Source organism: Sparassis crispa (genome assembly GCF_003851025.1).
Source record: "Sparassis crispa DNA, contig_000003F, whole genome shotgun sequence".
NCBI classification, from domain to species: Eukaryota; Fungi; Basidiomycota; class Agaricomycetes; order Polyporales; family Sparassidaceae; genus Sparassis; species Sparassis crispa.
In genome coordinates, this window is record NW_020939750.1 from 834962 (window position 1) to 852113 (window position 17152).

General features: G+C 52.1%; 6 protein-coding genes across 6 annotated transcripts; 3 read left to right on the forward strand and 3 right to left on the reverse strand.

Moving 5' to 3' along the window:
* Positions 1-792: 792 nt before the first annotated feature.
* SCP_0403280 (Transcription elongation factor SPT6) lies at positions 793-7213 on the reverse strand (the record flags this gene model as incomplete). The annotated part of the gene is made up of 18 exons (XM_027757064.1): positions 793-936; positions 992-1177; positions 1243-1408; positions 1465-1589; positions 1645-1709; positions 1857-2236; positions 2295-2380; positions 2437-2567; positions 2629-2811; positions 2861-3875; positions 3928-4104; positions 4156-4692; positions 4748-5080; positions 5146-5448; positions 5499-6215; positions 6268-6388; positions 6440-6890; positions 6943-7213. 18 exons carry the CDS (start codon positions 7211-7213, stop codon positions 793-795), a joined length of 5391 nt encoding a protein of 1796 aa, XP_027612865.1.
* Positions 7214-7336: 123 nt separating this feature from the next.
* On the forward strand, positions 7337-8664 carry SCP_0403290 (Nuclear speckle splicing regulatory protein 1 homolog; the record flags this gene model as incomplete). The annotated part of the gene is made up of 4 exons (XM_027757065.1): positions 7337-7669; positions 7740-7938; positions 7992-8537; positions 8585-8664. The coding sequence occupies 4 exons, from the start codon at positions 7337-7339 to the stop codon at positions 8662-8664; spliced, it is 1158 nt and encodes a 385-aa protein (XP_027612866.1).
* An 86-nt stretch (positions 8665-8750) lies between these two features.
* SCP_0403300 (hypothetical protein) lies at positions 8751-9935 on the reverse strand (the record flags this gene model as incomplete). Its single annotated transcript, XM_027757066.1, has 5 exons — positions 8751-8900; positions 8952-9203; positions 9266-9399; positions 9449-9593; positions 9648-9935. The coding sequence occupies 5 exons, from the start codon at positions 9933-9935 to the stop codon at positions 8751-8753; spliced, it is 969 nt and encodes a 322-aa protein (XP_027612867.1).
* Positions 9936-10791: 856 nt separating this feature from the next.
* Positions 10792-11496, forward strand: SCP_0403310 (Peptidyl-prolyl cis-trans isomerase E; the record flags this gene model as incomplete). Its single annotated transcript, XM_027757067.1, has 5 exons — positions 10792-10888; positions 10944-11000; positions 11055-11216; positions 11276-11332; positions 11390-11496. 5 exons carry the CDS (start codon positions 10792-10794, stop codon positions 11494-11496), a joined length of 480 nt encoding a protein of 159 aa, XP_027612868.1.
* A 287-nt stretch (positions 11497-11783) lies between these two features.
* SCP_0403320 (hypothetical protein) lies at positions 11784-12184 on the reverse strand (the record flags this gene model as incomplete). The annotated part of the gene is made up of 3 exons (XM_027757068.1): positions 11784-11897; positions 11950-11968; positions 12057-12184. The coding sequence occupies 3 exons, from the start codon at positions 12182-12184 to the stop codon at positions 11784-11786; spliced, it is 261 nt and encodes an 86-aa protein (XP_027612869.1).
* A 465-nt stretch (positions 12185-12649) lies between these two features.
* On the forward strand, positions 12650-16957 carry SCP_0403330 (Retrovirus-related Pol polyprotein from transposon TNT 1-94; the record flags this gene model as incomplete). Its single annotated transcript, XM_027757069.1, has 1 exon — positions 12650-16957. The coding sequence occupies one exon, from the start codon at positions 12650-12652 to the stop codon at positions 16955-16957; it is 4308 nt and encodes a 1435-aa protein (XP_027612870.1).
* Positions 16958-17152: the final 195 nt, after the last annotated feature.

Below are 17152 nucleotides of genomic sequence, written 5' to 3' on the forward strand. Positions count from 1 at the left end.
ACTCTGGTTACTGGTGACGGTTTACTACCTTGAGGCTGAGCGCATGCTGGTTTCCTACGGCGACAGACTTGGCTCTGGTTCTTCGGCGGTCTGCTCTGGGTGTTTGTTATCAGGTAGGTCGAGTCAGACGAGGCGCGCGTATCTTACACGCGATCGCCGCGCCCTACGAAGCGTGAAGAACGTCCGAGATGTGCATGGGGAGCTGTGGGTGCGCATGTCTCAGGCTTTCGTCGCGCTTCTAGGGTGTAGCGACCGCGGAACCTTCGAGCTGACACCACTGGGTCGCAGGCTTGTTTTCTGCGCCATGCTGTTTCTGGCGACTGGCAACATATCTTTTCTCTGGCGACGGGCTTCTTTTATGGCCGTCTGACTGGTTCGCTCTCCGGCTAGTGCTCTGTTCCTGGGCTGCAGGTTCGTATTGGCTTCGTTTTCAGTTGTCGGTGCATCTTTTTTGTCGATGTCTGCACTGTTGTGGATATACTCGTGTATCTGTTGTTGTGGTGCTGTATGTAGAGTCTGACGTACATGTCCAGGTGGCGCTGATGTGGGTTGGTTGCAGCTTCTGTCGAGCCTGGGCACATTGTATTCTCGAGGGAGGGCGAGTGAACACTCGTCCTGGCGTGGACCTTTTCGTGGTCCTCGGGATAAGTACTCCTTGGGATCCTGTGATCTCAAGCGAGGAAACCAACCGCGCCTTATTACACTTGTATTACGAGCTCAAGACCTATTCCAATATGTAGGGCCCGTTGAACTCCATTTACTTTATTTCTCGATAATGGACAATGCTTTTTTCTACTGAGCCTTTGCCTTTGCCTGTCCCTTCTTCCATAGCTTCTTCTTGACTGAAGCCGCAGATTTGTTCCCGAAGATGAAGGCAGAAGTCCGTTTATCTGCGCCTGTCTTTTTCGAGATGTACGATGACCCTGCGAACATCTCCTGCGGCGAAGAACATTACTCATTGCTGCTCCATCATTCTCGTACGAGTGCTTACCGTCCACAAGCCCCAGACTCCAACGGTCGCAGAACCTGCAAATAGGAGGAGGCCCAGAGACCCTACGGATCTCGTATTATAGGATATAAACGCTATGAGAGCGCATGCGCCGGCGAGGGGCCTTAAGAGCGGATGTCCTGGAGCGCCTTGAGGTGCTGTGGTCTGCGGCAATACTGACGTAGGGATCTGATAATGGAAGGGGTCATGGTCAATTCAATCGGTCAGCGGGAGACTAGTGTGCTACGACTCACATTGAATACGAGCGCGAGAGATATAGCGACCAGCAGAATTCCGACGTGCAGGGAGAGGAAGGACTCCAGGGGAGTAAGTGCAACTCGCCGCTCGGGAGCGCTTGTCTCGGAGGCGAAAAGGACGAATTGAGGGAACAATATCAGAGGTACGGCAGCCGAAAGGAACCTGGTACGGTGTCACGCTTAGCTATGGCACAAAACACGACACTGCATGGAACATACAGTGCACTTGCTCCCCATGCCCAGTAAGCCACCGTCTGGTCGTCGTTCTGTGGGCTGTCGGGCTGCTCGTTGGGTGCGGTGTCCTCGCTTGTTCCTTCGGAATATGGGACACGTCTGGATAACTCCTCCAACTCAATATCAGCAGACATGATGGTTACATTGAAGAAGCACTCGACACGCCTGCCGGCAAACATGGCGCAGTCGCAGCACGAAATAGGCGTGCAGTGACGTCACGGCGCTTAATCCTGCGAGAAATAGGATTGCTATCAAGTCAAGAGCGAGGAGAACACTAAACTACACCTGGGTACGATACGAGGATTGCACAGAGAGAGCATATCATCAATACATAGTGAACAACAAAAGATACCGAAAGATCATACACTATCACCAACCCTGCTCGCCCCACCCGCCGGACTCCTGGATCATCTGCGCACGCGCGGGATTCATACCCGCAGGTACAGAAGGCGGCGGATGCTGCTGAGGGTATCCGGAAGGTCCTGGTGGTCGGGCAGGATATCCGGGTGTTTGATAACCATACGGCGTTTGAGGCGGAAGCCCAAATGACGATGCTGGAGGCGCTCCAAATCCAGCTACTGGTGTTGCACTTGGTTGTCCTCCATAGGGATTTGGTGTCCGACTATTCGCTTGTCTCACCGACAGGTGACCTGGAGTCGCGTGTCCCGGTGCTGGTGTTCGAGCAGGTGTACGACCACCGTAAGGTGTCTTGCCACCAAGACCACCTCCACCGAGATTTTGGGATTCATGGATGTGTCTGGACGGCGACATGAGTATCACGCTAAAATAAGGGAACAAACCGTTGTTACACTGACCTGACTTTAAATGCATCACATAGTTCAGACACTCCAGTAGCTGGTGTATCGAACAGGTAATACGCTTCTGGCGTTACTCTGACAGGCTGAGCGGACATGAAATGAGAAAACAGTCACTTCAAACGTGTAAGGCTTCACATACCCAAGTCTGCACCGTGGAGTTCTTACTGGCCAAGAAGCAGAGGTTGAAGTGCCCTGCTCGTTTCCGATTCAGAGTGAACCCGTATGCGCTCTTCGCCGGATTGGCAGCTACGAAATTCTTCAAAAAGAGATCTAGATGTCTGTGTCAGCTTACACATCACAAAATGAGATCCATGAAGTGCCTGCCACTCACGAAGATCATCCTCGGATCCTTGCTTGAATTTCTCGTGAGCCATCAATTCTTCTACCTTCCGAGCCATGGCTTGGACGTGATTCACGATCAACTCATCAAGATCCGAGAACTGATGTCCGCCTTCCACAATAAACTTGGTTCCCAAAGTTTGGCCAGTGGGGTCAGCGTTTGGCTCGACAACGTCTAAGACCGCATCAGCTGTGTTATTACCAGAACGACAAACTGAACATACCAATGTGCTGGAATAGTTTGTCGTCAACTTTCCATGTCACGGCAAGATGGTCTATGCCCTTGGATGACGGTCGGATCACAACATCACCGCGCTGCTGCTTGTCGAGATACTGCTCTGCCTGCTGGGCATTGAAGTTGTGGAAGTTCGGATGCTTGATGACCCTACGTGTCCGATCTACCTCAGCTCTCTTCTTCCTAGCCTGCATCTCCGTATCCCGATCGTGCTGGGCATGATTCCAAGCTTCGTCGTGCTTGACACGGCGGAACTGGCTGTCACCCGCGTTCACGTCTGTAGGTCGCGAAGACAGCTCGACCCAGAAGTAGTCGTTCTGCAGACTGAGCTTCACGTCGATGATGACACCGGGGATCGTTTGCCCCTTCTTTACAACCTTTTCAGGGTCCACTGCTTGGTCGGCAAGGTATGAATTGTTGATGATGCCATCTATGCCTGAATCCAAACGCACTGCCACGAAAGTGGGTTTGACACGCATGACGAGCACCGACACGATCAAGCCAACTCGCAGTGTACGTGGGGTCTCGCCCGTCAGCATCGTCAAGACGTCCCAGTCGGTCGGAAGAGGGAAGGGATCGCGTACTTCCCCGAAAGGCTTCAGTAGCTCAGAACGAATTACGTTCAATGTATGGCGCTTTTTGTCCTGGTTTGTCTCGTACATGTTCACTGCAAAGTCATCCAGATTCAGCTCGTCCAATTTCTTGTCATTGTCCTCGTCTTGCATGATGACTGACACGACGTGTGAAGGATGCTCCTCGTGGATATCCTCCTCGTCGAGCTCCAGTGCGTCTGTTGCCATTTTACGTGCCAACTCGTAATCCTCTGGGTGTATCCGAGTGTTGTCGAGGGGATCTGGAACATCGACATCTTCGTTGTGGCGGTTCTTCGGCGGCTTCGTCTCCGCATCCTGGATGATCCGCAGGAAACCAGCAGCGTTGAGGAAGATCTTCGTGGTCAGGAAGCCATTCTTGATAAATTGATCACGATTGATCAGATTGCCACCCTGCGGCGGAAGGATCAAAAGGAGTGTCACGCATAACAGAGCAAAGACTTACGATAGAAGCGATCTTCCTGACCAAGACTTGTGCTTTACGAGGACCCAAGCCACATACGAACGGCAGAAGATGTTGGTAATAGGAATCGGTAACCGCGCGATTGACGTCTACTCCGAGCTTATTGGTGACGTCGACCAGCACCCGCTCAAAGGCAGACAGTAGCTTCTCCTTAGGTACCTGCAACAACAAGTCAGAAAATGTCAATACCCTTGGGAAGGAGTGGCTCACCAACTGCTGGTTATCTTCGTCAAACATGATCGCTGTAATATCAGTCCCAAGGGCCGCAAACTCGTTGACGGGACTCTGTGTATACCTGGCCAGTCCCACGCAATACTTGGCAAGAGGCGATAGAGCACTGAACTCCTCCGCGGCACGTTTGCTGTGCTGATACATGCGAGCCACCTCGTCGAAGATATAAATGACCGGTATATTGATCGGCTCTTCCACATGAGCACTCTCATCTGTGGGTTCCCCTTTCAATAGCTCCTTCACGCGCTGCGAAAGTTTCGCGGTGGCAATGCTAAATCCGCCGAGGACGATGACGTCGGGCTTTCGCCTCTTGATCATATCCATGAACTCATCTTTCGAATCGGAGTCCGTAAGGTTGTCCAGCCGCGTGTGTTCACGAAGTCGCCCAGCTTCATCCATAAAGATCATCTGAATGACGTCCTTGTGTGGCTCACCCTTACCCCATGACATGGCCAGGACAGAAGGAGTGTCGCCAACTTGCATATCAGACGTGCCATAAGGAGCGACGTCAACTCTCTACACAATGATCAATCACTGGCAAGTCGATATGACAAAGGTGAACGGTGCTCACTTCACGCAGACCGTGGGCACAGCGTTCCGTCAAGAAGTCTTCCGCTTCTTCACGAATCCATTCTCGTGTCCACTTGACACCTATAGGCAGTAGATGCTGCTCAAGTGCCTCCTGAACAACGCGAGAACGTTCCTCGTTCCATGCGTGAGCCGTCTGGCTGAAGCCGTCAGAAGCAAAAGCCTCGTTCAACCTGCGTTCAAACGAGGCTTTCGCATCTGCTGGTAGGGTGATGGATACTGTCACCAAGTGCTCTGCCTCTGCCGCTAGGACGTGGAGAAATTGAGCCGACTGAAGCATATCGGAGGCTCTTTTGTTGTGGAGGTACTTGAAATTCTGCACATACAAAACAGCTAGTGAAGCTACAAACAAATCGGATAGACAGTACGTGAATAACGCACGAAGTAAGGATGGTGTTCGTCAACTTTGGACACACCACGCTCTGTCGGTAACACAGAGACCAATGCATCGGACTTGAAAACATTGCGCATCTCTTGTCGAAGAAGAGGGTCCTTTCCTAGTTCTGTTGCCAGAATCATACGTGCACGGGCAAGTAACTCCTCTGGAGGTTGCGCACGACTGGAGTGGGGATCAGCAAATTGTTCAGCGTACGCCAATGGGTTCAGATCAGGCTCGTCCAGGAAGTGTGAATTATTGACCGCAATGAAATTCAACACAACTTCGTGAACTTGGATGCCGAAACCCTGTATGATCATAAGTTTCCCGCTGAAACAAGAGGAAAGTTGCGACTTGCCTGGGCCAGCTTGGACACTATGCTCTTCTTCGCCATCTCGTAGGCAGAGACACGGCTGGGCAATTTTCGCTTCTTGACTTCCGGGTGCTCCTCGTCGTCATGAAAATGAAGCTCGAACTTGTCCTTCTTGGATTCCCGATATTTCATTCCCAACCATTCCGTAGCGTCAGTAACCATCTCAACATTTTCGATCCTCTTGCGGACCTCATTGTCGAAGTAGTCGTCCTTGGCACCTAGCCGCGAGTACAAAGCTTCTAGTGTTTGCCGGCGTTCCAACAGAGAACGGTATTTCTGACCGACAGCGTAGACACGCCAAAGCTCTTCCAAGCTGAGGAGCTCAACACGTGTCCGTAGGTCCTGAGGGTTGAAGTACGAGATGTAGTCTCGCTTGTGAGTCCATATATATGGTACCTCAAATTCCTGGACGAAGAGAAACCGAAGGGCATTAGAAATGGCCTCCACGAGATCTCGAAGGTAATGGTGGTATGGCCCGTCGCCTCGGAAGAAATCGCGCTCCTTTCGGGGCGATAACCGCGTGATGACCCATGATGCGGCGTCATCAATGTCATTGTCGCCGAGAGGCTTATATAGGGATAGGGTAGATGATTGGGACAATGACGATGTTGCGAGTTGCATGCGCTCGGGAATGTCTTGTGCACGGATTAAATCATCGTCTTCTGTTAGAAGGCGTGCCTGAATCTCGGAAGGTTCAAAGACCTGAAAACGCGCGTGAAAAATAGAAACAGGTATATCGTATGGGAACACATACGTCTTGGTACTTCATTTCCGGCTTAACTTGTTCCTCATCGTACGGCACTTCGTCGTCGTCGACCAGAGCCCAATCGTAGTCGTGACCGTCTCCAAAGACTTCGTGAATCTCGTCCCAAGCACTGCAGAGGTCATGTAAACGTATAGCCGGGTACTAAACAGTGAACACTGACTTGGCATCGATACCTGCAAGCTCCGGTCGAGAACCCATTGCTTTCCGACGTGCCTTCTCCAGCCTCCTCCGCTCCTTTCGTCGTTCCTCGCGTTCATCCTCATCCATAGCACCACTAGTCTCTTCCTCATCTTCGTACTCGATGAAGTTGTCCATGTCATCCATGTCCGCGTCTTCCTCATCTTCCCTGCCTGCGGCGGCCCTCTCGTCATCCCAGATGTTTTGAATATCCTGGACTTGGGGAAGATCAAGATCATCGTTGTCCAAATCATCTTCGGACGATTCTATGACGGACTTCCGCTTCGATGAGGATGGGACAGGTGGGGACTCAGAGTCCCGAGCACGACGAAGGCGAGTCAACCTGTTCTTGAACGAGGCCCCAGTATTTTCCTCGAGAAGTTCCAAGTCATCCTCTTCCAAGGCTTCCTCTTCCTCCTCCTCCTCCTCTCGCTCTGATAACATGTAGCGTGAGTATGTTTGTGGAGAAATGAGTAGCCCGCGTACCTCGTTGGTGACGCCTCTTTCGCCGCTTCCGTCGTCTCCGTCGCTCTTCCTCGTCATCTGCCTCTGCCTCTTCATCCTCATCCTCGTCCACAATGAAGTCTTCCCTTATACGTCTCGCTTCATCTTCGTCTTCCTCTGGCTCCTCTGAGCTATCGTCTGAGACGTCCGGGCTGGCAACAGCGTCGCCTTCGCCTTGAGCTGTTCCCTCCATGGGATCATCTTGGTCTGCGCGGTGAGTCTCCGATTCTGGATCGCCCATGGGAGAAGACATGGTAGAATGTTGAGTCAACCCGTGTACAAGCAGTATGCGGTACTTTGAGGCGCTTACATATTGCTTACATAAAGAACTCGCAGCTTTCCCTTAGCGCCCATCTTTCTAACTACCACTGCGTGTATGAAGGTCTCCTTCTCCCTTACCAAAAGCAAAGCAAACGCTTCCCACCCTGTTGGAGATGTTCCTTCTTTCAAGCGTCCGACAGCGTTTGCATCTCTGGATGACGAAGAACCTGTTGATGCCGCTCACACTGCGTCCACTAGCAGTAAGGCTGGTGTAAACAAGCGGCTAGTCCCACAGAACGTCGAGTTATCAAAACCTATGAAGAAGAAGCTGGAGGCAGAGATGAATGTTGACTCTACAGTATTCCAATACGACGAAGTTTGGGAGAAGATGCAGGAAGCTAAGTTGCGACAGAAGGAGGCTAAGGAAGTGGATGCCAAACGGCGAAAGGTGAGTTCATATTTCTATACCTTCAACCGTATGTCTTCCTTGAACACTGATTTACTGAAGTTATTTCCAGCCCAAGTACATTGGCGGTCTCCTAACATCTGCTGCGACTCGTAGACTGGACCATCTCCGAGCTGAAGAGAAGATGATCCAACTGGAGCGAGAGGCCGAGGGAGATGAATACAAGGACAAGGAAGCATTTGTCACGCAGGCATATAAAGATCAAATGGCCGAGTTACGGCGAGCAGAAGAGGAGGAGAAAATGCGTGATGGTAAGCCGTGTACTTGCTTCCCGGTGAATGTGGTATATTGAGAAATTTAACAGAGTTAGAGAGAAACAAAAACAAGGGGATTGGCGCGGGGATGGCCCATTTCTACCGCAAATTGCTTGAGGAGTCCGAGCAGCAGCATGAAGAAACTGTGGCCGCTACCTCGTCGCAGCGCGTAATCGGTCCGCAGGGTCCTGCTCCAAACCTGACGATTACGAAACCTCCGGACTTTGTGCCAAAGTCGGATCTGGAGCTCGCGCGGCATGCCCGTGAACAAGGCAAGGATGTAGAGCTCAACGATGACAACCAGATCGTCGACAAACGCGAGCTTCTTTCCGCTGGGCTCAATCTGTCCGCGCCGAATACAAGAAGATTAGGTCTGCAGCTGTCGAAATCGACAACAGCTTCCGAGCAGGATATTCAGGTGCATCGAGCAGTAGGGTCCGCTGCAAGTCGGAAGGAGATTAACGAGCGACGTGCTCGCGAGGTCGCAAAGCAGATGGAAGAGGAACGAGAGCGACTAATGGAGGAGAAAACAAAGGAGGAGCGAGAAAAGCTCAGTAGGACCGTAACAAAGCGAAATACCGAAGAATCGGTTCAAGGTGCGCGTGAGCGCTATTTGGCAAGAAAGAGACTGAAGTTAGAGGAGGCTACCGAGACACCTGGATCAGATTGACTGCCTCGCAAGCACCTCTATGCTTAGCGTTCATTATACCATTGCGTGCATGACCACTACAATAACTACAATTCTATGTGATGTACGGGTATCCATCCATCTGTGGATATTAATTTTGACAAGTGTGCATCATCATTCATTAAGTATCTCTACGTTTCTTGTCTCCTATTCGTGCAACCATAGCTTCAAGAAATCGAAGGATCTCCTTTGCAGTTGGTCGTTTCTCAAACCTGTGATGCAACATGGAATTGATGGTAACCAGTAACTCTGGTGGAGTATTTCCTGTCAACTGCAGAATGGGTTATTCATCGTCCAGAGCTGCAGATAGAATCGCACTCACTTCGCATGCCTTAAGCATGAGCACACCCAGCGCCCAAACATCAACTTTGAAAGGATCGCTGCACTCTCCACGCTCTATTTCTGGAGGAACTTCACTTGCTCGGCAATGTTGTATCCGCGGGACAGTCATGCCATCGAAACGACGACTGGTTTCATAATCAATCCACGCATAGTGCGATCGACCGTCTGTAAGGATATTGCGCATGGAAATATCAAGGTGGGCAATTTGATGAGCATGCATGAACACTATGTGCTGTTAAAGCGTTCAAGGGAATATCAGAATTGACGTAGAGGCACAGTAGGAGTGTCACTCACTTCAGCGCACTTTCGCAATGTGTCTAGGAGAACGTCTTTAGTACACGGTATCTCATCAACCCACAGTGGTGACCATTCCTCCATAACGATGAATACAACGTGATCCGTTGGATTTTCAATGAAATCCAATACCGCTGCAGCGTGTCAAAGGGGTGTAAAACACCAAGATCAGAAATCACTTACGAATACAATGGTTCATTGAATGACCTCGGATAGAAGCACTGGAAAGATATCTCGTAATTTCGTATTCGCGACCATATATATGGACTGCCTTAAGCACCACCTTCGTGCCGTCGGCGCAGCGCGTTCCGCGAAAGAGATGTTCTGGCTAAGGAGAACGTATCAAAGCAGGCGATTGGGAATTCATCGGCAGAAGACTGACCAGTCCGGCATCGTTGCATAATGCGTTGTCGTCGCCACCGTTACATGCACGAGTATATCCGGCCATGTCTTTGAGAGCACGCCCCTCGGAAACCGAGTCTGCCAGGTAGAGTTGGTAGAATTGCTTCACATCGTGGTATGTATCAAGCCTATATCCTCGGCTCTCGATGATGTGTCGGTAAGCATACCAGGAAGGAGATACGCGAACGTTCGCTTCTTCTTCGTCGAAAGATCCACTCGAGGAGGTAGAAGCCGACTCGATGTCCGAGTCATCGAAGTGCTTGAACATGTTCGAGCTTCGCGGGAGCCTGAAAACCGGAGACAAAGAGCAACGACAGGACCAACAAGCACTTTATGCTCGAGCGAACAGGAGAATATTCTGCTAGAAATAGAAAGACAAACAAGGAGACGGATCTCATCCAAGGCGCTGACGCGGCTGAACCGTGGTGCGTATACGGTATAGCGCACTTCAGTCTGGCGTGTAGACGGCTAGTGTACACCGGTAAGGCAGACGGCACCAGCAAAAACAAGCGTCATGTAAAGAGTCCGGATCCCACAGCATTCTCAGGAAGTCACTGAGGGCGCACAGGATGGTAAGAAAAGATTACCTGATAAGAAGTGAGATTTGTACACATACGGATTTTCTCATACCCGTAAAGTGACCGCGCCGCAAGGCGTCGAGGAGGGCAAGACTTGGACATGGCATCAGTGTCCTTTTGTTCATCCCAGCGCCTGGCAGTATTAGATATAAAAGCGCGAGCTCCAAAAGGATTGCATCTCTCACAAGAGACGGGAGAGAATGGGCCGAGCCGTCTACGGATGATAATGCGAGGGATAATCTTCCCAAAACTTACCAAGCGCGCCATCGCGGCGTGAACATCGACCTCGAGGCTGAAACCTGGACCTAGGAATGGTCGAAAGGCCGCGCGAACTGAAGTACTGACTAGCTTGATAGCAGTCGCAAGGCTTTCAACTCTGTATCACGGAAGTCGATGGCGAGGAAGATGGGTGTGAAGCTTCTCTGTGAACAGATGTGAATTTGCTGAGCGTCTCGTCGACCCGGATGTCGCGGACCGTGTCTATGATGCGACATCTGTGTAGACACGTGAGAACTGCCTCTTGTTCGCGAACGCTGCAGGAGCATCATGGAGGAGGGAACAAGAACGAAGAAAACCGTTTTCGTAGGTGGCATCGGAGATGAGGTCGATGAAAGTGTACTGCTCGAAAATTTCGCTACGTTCGGTAAGTCTCTCGCATTCGAACTTCCTCAACTTCATCCCGAGGTTCCCAAACGTAGGAGATATCATAGAGGTGCAGATCCCTCTTGCTCCGACAAATCCATCTCAGCAGATCGGTGAGCTGCCCTTCTACGTCCATCCGCACTTCTTGCAAGCTCAGTAGTTCGCAGAGACGAAGCACAGAGGATTTGCGTTCGTGACATATTCGTCTACTGCGGATGCTCAAGATGCGATCGACAACATGGATCTGAATGAGTTGAACGGTCGCGTTCTGAGAGTAAACCTTGCGCGACCCATGAGGGGACCCACTCAAGGCGCAGGAAACAGGGCCAGTAAGTGGAAGGCGTCTAAATCTCTCACAGAGCAGTTCACTCATACGTTTCGGTATTAGTTTGGGAATCAGAAGATTGGCTCAAGCAATATGCGAAGCCACTCTCACGTAGCGGAGGTACGTCCACTGTTTGATTCATTCACTGCCGCTATCGTTGACAGTATCTTTACCCAGGCGCTGCGCTTCGTGCGCGGACCAGAGAGGGTTCCAATGGAGTGGAACAAGGAGGCGAACAGTATGGCGAGGATCATGCCGATGCCGACAACGCCATGGAAGAGTGACTGTTTGGCTTGCGTATACTCAGTCTATTGCTGAGCCACTTTATGACAGGGGACCCATAGTGTGCGACGGCAAGCCCAAAGGATATGTTCATAGGTATATTTGAAGCATCTGCATTTCATTGTCAAACCCCACGTAAACAATCTAGCATATGCGAGTGGTATATAGTAGGCGCAGTGCGAGACATACTCCAGCAAGACAATGCATCCACGTCGCACGCTGAGATTGACATCACCATCCATACTTCCTGTTGAATGTCAACAATGACTCACCTCGTGCTCACTGACTTCTATTTAGTGTTCTTAAGAGTCTTTCTGATGCACAACGACAGGCTGAGACGGAATAGTGACAACTTGGGTTTCCGTGGCGCGTTTGATCCACACGAGTTCGCTTCGCATAACGTCTTACACAAATTAACATAGCCACACCATAAATCAAGAAAATACAAAACACACCTGCAGCAATTTCCCCGGGCTGGGTGGGCTCAGCATAGGAGGTGATTGCCATGTTATAAATGCATGAGCGGCTTTGAGGATTATTGGACTGATACTGTGTGAATTACCTCTGTTCCCTCTGACCAGCAGTGCTTGCGCCGAAACCGTCCCAACAGAGATAGCGACAAGGACAGCGACAATCGTCAAATGAAACATTTGTAACTACGAAGGAGCGTCGAAACCGTTTGGCAGTCATCGACCTTTATATATCAGATGTTGAAGTACATACATTGCGACACGGGCAGAGTAGTACGGTATTTACGCCACCACATTACTTACGTAATCACGTAGGTAGTACTGGCGGACGTTCGGACGATGCACCTCAGTCACTCGTTTGCTATCGCACGAGACTGAGGTGAATACTTTCTTTACCTACCTTTTATCTCCTTACTGACCTGTAGTAGCTGCGCTTGGTCCCGCTCTAGGTTAGTATTAATACAGTCACTCGTTTGCTATCGCACGAGACTGAGCTGCGCTTGGTCCCGCTCTAGATCCGTTAGACATCCCCTGGACGCCTTCCCCCCTCGCCGCGTACTCGCGATAGGTTATGAGCCCCGGCTCCAACTGAATCTGACAGCATCGGAAATATCGAGAACTCAATCGCTCGTCATCACCTTCCTTTCCCACAACCTGCTTCTCTCGTTCACACCCCTGTCGAACCATGTCTCTATACCCGCCGATATCTCAGGCCAGCTCCAAAGCTGAGTCGAAGCGCCTCTACGATGTCCCGTTCCTCGAAAGCAATGGCGGAAACTTCCAGACGTGGAAGTACCGCACGACTACCATCCTCCGGTTGCGTGGTCTCTATTCGCTCATCGACGGCACCGAAGCCGACCCCGGAACAGTGGATACTATGAAGAAGGCGGAGTGGGATGTCCGGAACAATGAGGCTCTCGCGCAGATCACATTGACGCTCAAGGACGAGCCGCTTAACGGTGTGATGTACTCGATGACGGCACAGGACGCTTGGGAGAAGTTGAACAGACGTTACGAGGGCAGAGGCAAGCAAACCTTAGCCTATCTCATCAGCGACCTTTTCCGCAGCACACTTAGTGACGAGTTGCCGCTAGAGCCGCAGCTCAACACGATGCAGCAGAAGGCCCACATCCTCGAGACACTCGGGCTAACGCTAGACGACACGCTCATCGCCATCGCTATGGCTATCTCCCTTCCTCCATCCTATTCAACCCTTCGCACTATCCTTATGGCCTCTGACTCGAAACTCACAGTCGAGAAGGTCGTCAATGAGGTCCTTAGCGAGGAGAAGCGACGTGGCGAGACGACCGCAGCATCTGCGCTCATTGCGAAGCATGCTGATACCAAGTCGAAGTCGAAGGGGAAGGACAAGGACAAGAAGAAGAAGGGCAAGTGCGCTTTCTGTGGCTACACTGGTCACACGAAGGACGAGTGTCGGAAGTTCAAGGTGAGCCAGGTGGAGGGCGCCACAGCGAAGGGCGACAAGAAAGCTGAGAAGGCTGCTGATGCAAAGGAATCTGCGAAGATCGCCAGTGTCGGTGAGGCTGACTCCGAGACGCTCCGCCTCTTCGTTGCTGAGGAGTTGGCACGTGGTGATGACCTCCACCGCTGGATTGTTGATTCAGGAGCTTCCTCCCACATGACATCTCACCGCGAGTGGTTCGTAAACTACCGTGCCCTCGCTACACCCAAGCGTGTTTACCTCGGAGATGAGCGCTTTATCCTCGCCGTTGGTATCGGTCAGGTCACACTCCGTGCAGCAGTCGACCATGGCTCAACGAACACTGGCATTGTGCAGGAAGTTCTCCATGTCCCAGATCTCAATGGCAACCTGCTCTCTGTCTCGAAGTTTGACCGCAACAGCTACGATGTTAGGTTCGCTGATGGTACGTGTCGCATCAGCAATGCCCAGGGCCGACTTAGCGCCACTGGGTACATGCGGAGAAATCTCTATGTTCTCGACGTGACCACGCAGCTCCCCGAGTGTACCTACATCCTGCAGGCAAAAGATCTCCCTCCCTCTTACGATGACTCCATGGATGATCCCCCACTCCACGCTTTTGTTGCTAAGGAGACAACATCCAGTGCGAGTGCTCAGGTCTGGCATCGCCGCCTTGGTCACATCTCCGTAGACTCCGTGCTGAAGATGGTGCGAAAGGGAATGGTCAAGGGCATGTCGATCGTCGGAGAAAAGGTGAGTAACGTCACCTGCAAGCCCTGTCTCCATGGCAAGCAGACACGCCAGCCAATCCCGAAGGAGTCGGATGTCGAGAATCCCCGCATTCTCCATCGCACCTACTCCGATGTCTGTGGTCCCATGCAGACTCAGACGCGGTCCGGCCACCGCTATTTCATCACGTTCATCGACGGACACACGCACCACCTTGTCGCCAACCTCATGAAGACGAAGGATGAAGCGCTTTCACACTTCAAAGCTTTTGTTGAACGAGCTGAGGTCGAGACCGGGCAGCGTGCCAATATCCTGCGGACTGATGGTGGCGGTGAGTACGAGTCGAAGGAATTCGAAGCGTACCTAAAGGAGAAGGGCATCCACCACGAAAAGATGAATGCCTACACTCCACAGGAGAACGGCGTTTCCGAGCGGATGAACCGCACTATCGAGGAGATGGCCAGGAGCATGCTCAATGATGCTGGACTGCCGAACACATACTGGGGTGATGCTGTGTTACATGCAGTACACATCCTTAACTCTGTTCCAACTCGCACTCTCCCTGACAACCTCACACCACACGAGGCCTACACCGGAAACAAGCCGAGCGTGGCGCACCTCCGCGTTTTCGGCTGCAAAGCCTATGTCCACGTTCCGAAGGAAAAACGTCAGAAACTCGACTCGAAAATGTTCGAGTGCACGCACCTGGGGTTTGCCGCAAATCGCAAGGCCTACCGTCTGGTTCACAGAGCGACCGGCCGCATCGTCGAATCCCGCGACGTGTATTTCGACGAAGGCACCGAAGTCGCACCCAGTCGCGTCACAATTGACGTCACACCTACGCAGGAGGCGCCCGACGCGCGGCCGCAGCTGCCGCCGTCTCCGCGCCCGCCAAGACCCACTGTTGAAGATGTCTCAGATGAAGATGAGGACACACCTGCACTCCTGGATGTGGACGACAGCGACGACGAGGATGACGATGACAACACGGATGAGGACAGCGACGACGACGTTCCACTGCCCGAAATTAGGTGCTGGCGTCACGCTGCGCGCACCGCGCAGCCACCACCACCTCCTCCCCCGGCTCCGGAACTGCGCCGTTCAGGTCGAACGCGCACGGCACCGGTGGCGGCCGATGATGACCGCTATTTCGTGTCCTCCTACACACGGAAACCGAAGGGCCAGGATGATGTGGGTGGAGTGGGCACTGATGCCGCAGCGGCAGACTCGGAGAACGCAGAGGAAGTGGGCGATGCAGAGAATGCTCACAAAGCCACAAGCTGGGATGAACCACAGACCTACGAGGAGGCGATGTCACGCCCCGATGATGCGTGCTGGAAGGCTGCGTGCGCAGAGGAGCTACACGCATTTGTCAAAGCGGAGCTCTACGACGAAGTGGAGCGCTCACGGAATTGCAAGGTCATAGACTGCAAGTGGGTCTTCAAGATTAAGCGTGGACCGGACGGTGAAATCGAGAAGTACAAGGCTCGACTTGTTGCCAAGGGCTTTACACAGGTTGAGGGCCTCGACTTCAACGAAACCTTTGCACCCGTCGCAAAGTTCGCTTCTGTCCGAACACTACTTGCTCTTGCTGCCAAGCTCAACCTCGAGATCCACCAGATGGACGTCAAATCGGCATTCCTGAATGGTGATCTTGATGAGGAGATCTACATGAAGGTTCCCCCTGGCTTCCGCAGGTCCAACAGCCTCGTCTGGAAGCTGAACAAGGCCCTCTATGGTCTTAAGCAGGCTGGACGTGAGTGGTACAAGAAGATCTGTGCTGAGTTCGAGGCGCTTGGGTTCACCCGCTGCCACTCGGACCACAGCGTGTTCTACAAGAATGATGACGGTATTCTCCTCATTATCGCCATTTATGTCGATGACATGCTCATTCTTTCTGACAACCTCACTGCTGTCACCACCCTCAAGGAAGATCTCAAGTCTCGCTTTGAGATGACTGACCTTGGCGAAGCACGGTGGCTCCTCGGCATGGAAATCACTCGTGATCGTCCTCGCCGTGTCCTCGAGCTCTCGCAACACCAGTATGTCGAGAAGTGTCTCGCACAACATGGTATGGCCGATTGCCGCCCGGTCAGCACACCTATGGCACAGAACCAGAAGCTTGTCAAGCTCTCGGAGGCGGAGATCGACCCGAAGCCTTACCAGAGCGCACTTGGCTCTCTCATGTATGCAATGATCGGGACTCGCCCCGACCTTGCGTTCACAGTGGGTGCGTTGAGCCAGCATGCTGCAACACCAGGCAAGGAGCACTGGATTGCTCTTATGCGAGTCTATCGCTACCTGCGTGGGACAGCAGACAAGAAGCTTGTCTATTGTGGCACTACCAAGGAGAAGGAACCCCTTCTCGGATACGTGGATGCAGATTGGGCAGCGAACGTCAATGACCGTCGATCGGTCACAGGTTTTGTTTTCCTCATATCGGAAGGCGCTGTCAGCTGGTCTTCAAAGAGGCAGCACTCGACGGCGCAGTCCAGCACTGAAGCTGAGTATATGGCTGGAGCTCATGGTACAAAGGAAGCAGTCTGGCTTCGCACTTTCCTCTCGGAGATTGGACAGGTTCAGAAGGGCCCTACTCCATTGCTCATCGACAATCAGTCCGCCATCGTGCTATCCAAAAATGCTGCTTTCCATGAACGCACCAAGCACATTGCCGTCCGCTACCACTTCATCCGCGAGAAGTATGACTCCGGCGAGATCGAACCTGAGTACGTTCCTACCGGAAATCAGGTTGCTGATGTCTTGACAAAGGGGCTTCCTCGTGAGAAGCATGAGAAGTTTTCAGCGGGGATGGGCTTGGCTTAAGTATTTTCATTTATATACTCTATTCCCTGTCACTCTGAGTGGGCGTGTTGAAGTACATACATTGCGACACGGGCAGAGTAGTACGGTATTTACGCCACCACATTACTTACGTAATCACATAGGTAGTACTGGCGGACGTTCGGACGATGCACCTCAGTCACTCGTTTGCTATCGCACGAGACTGAGGTGAATACT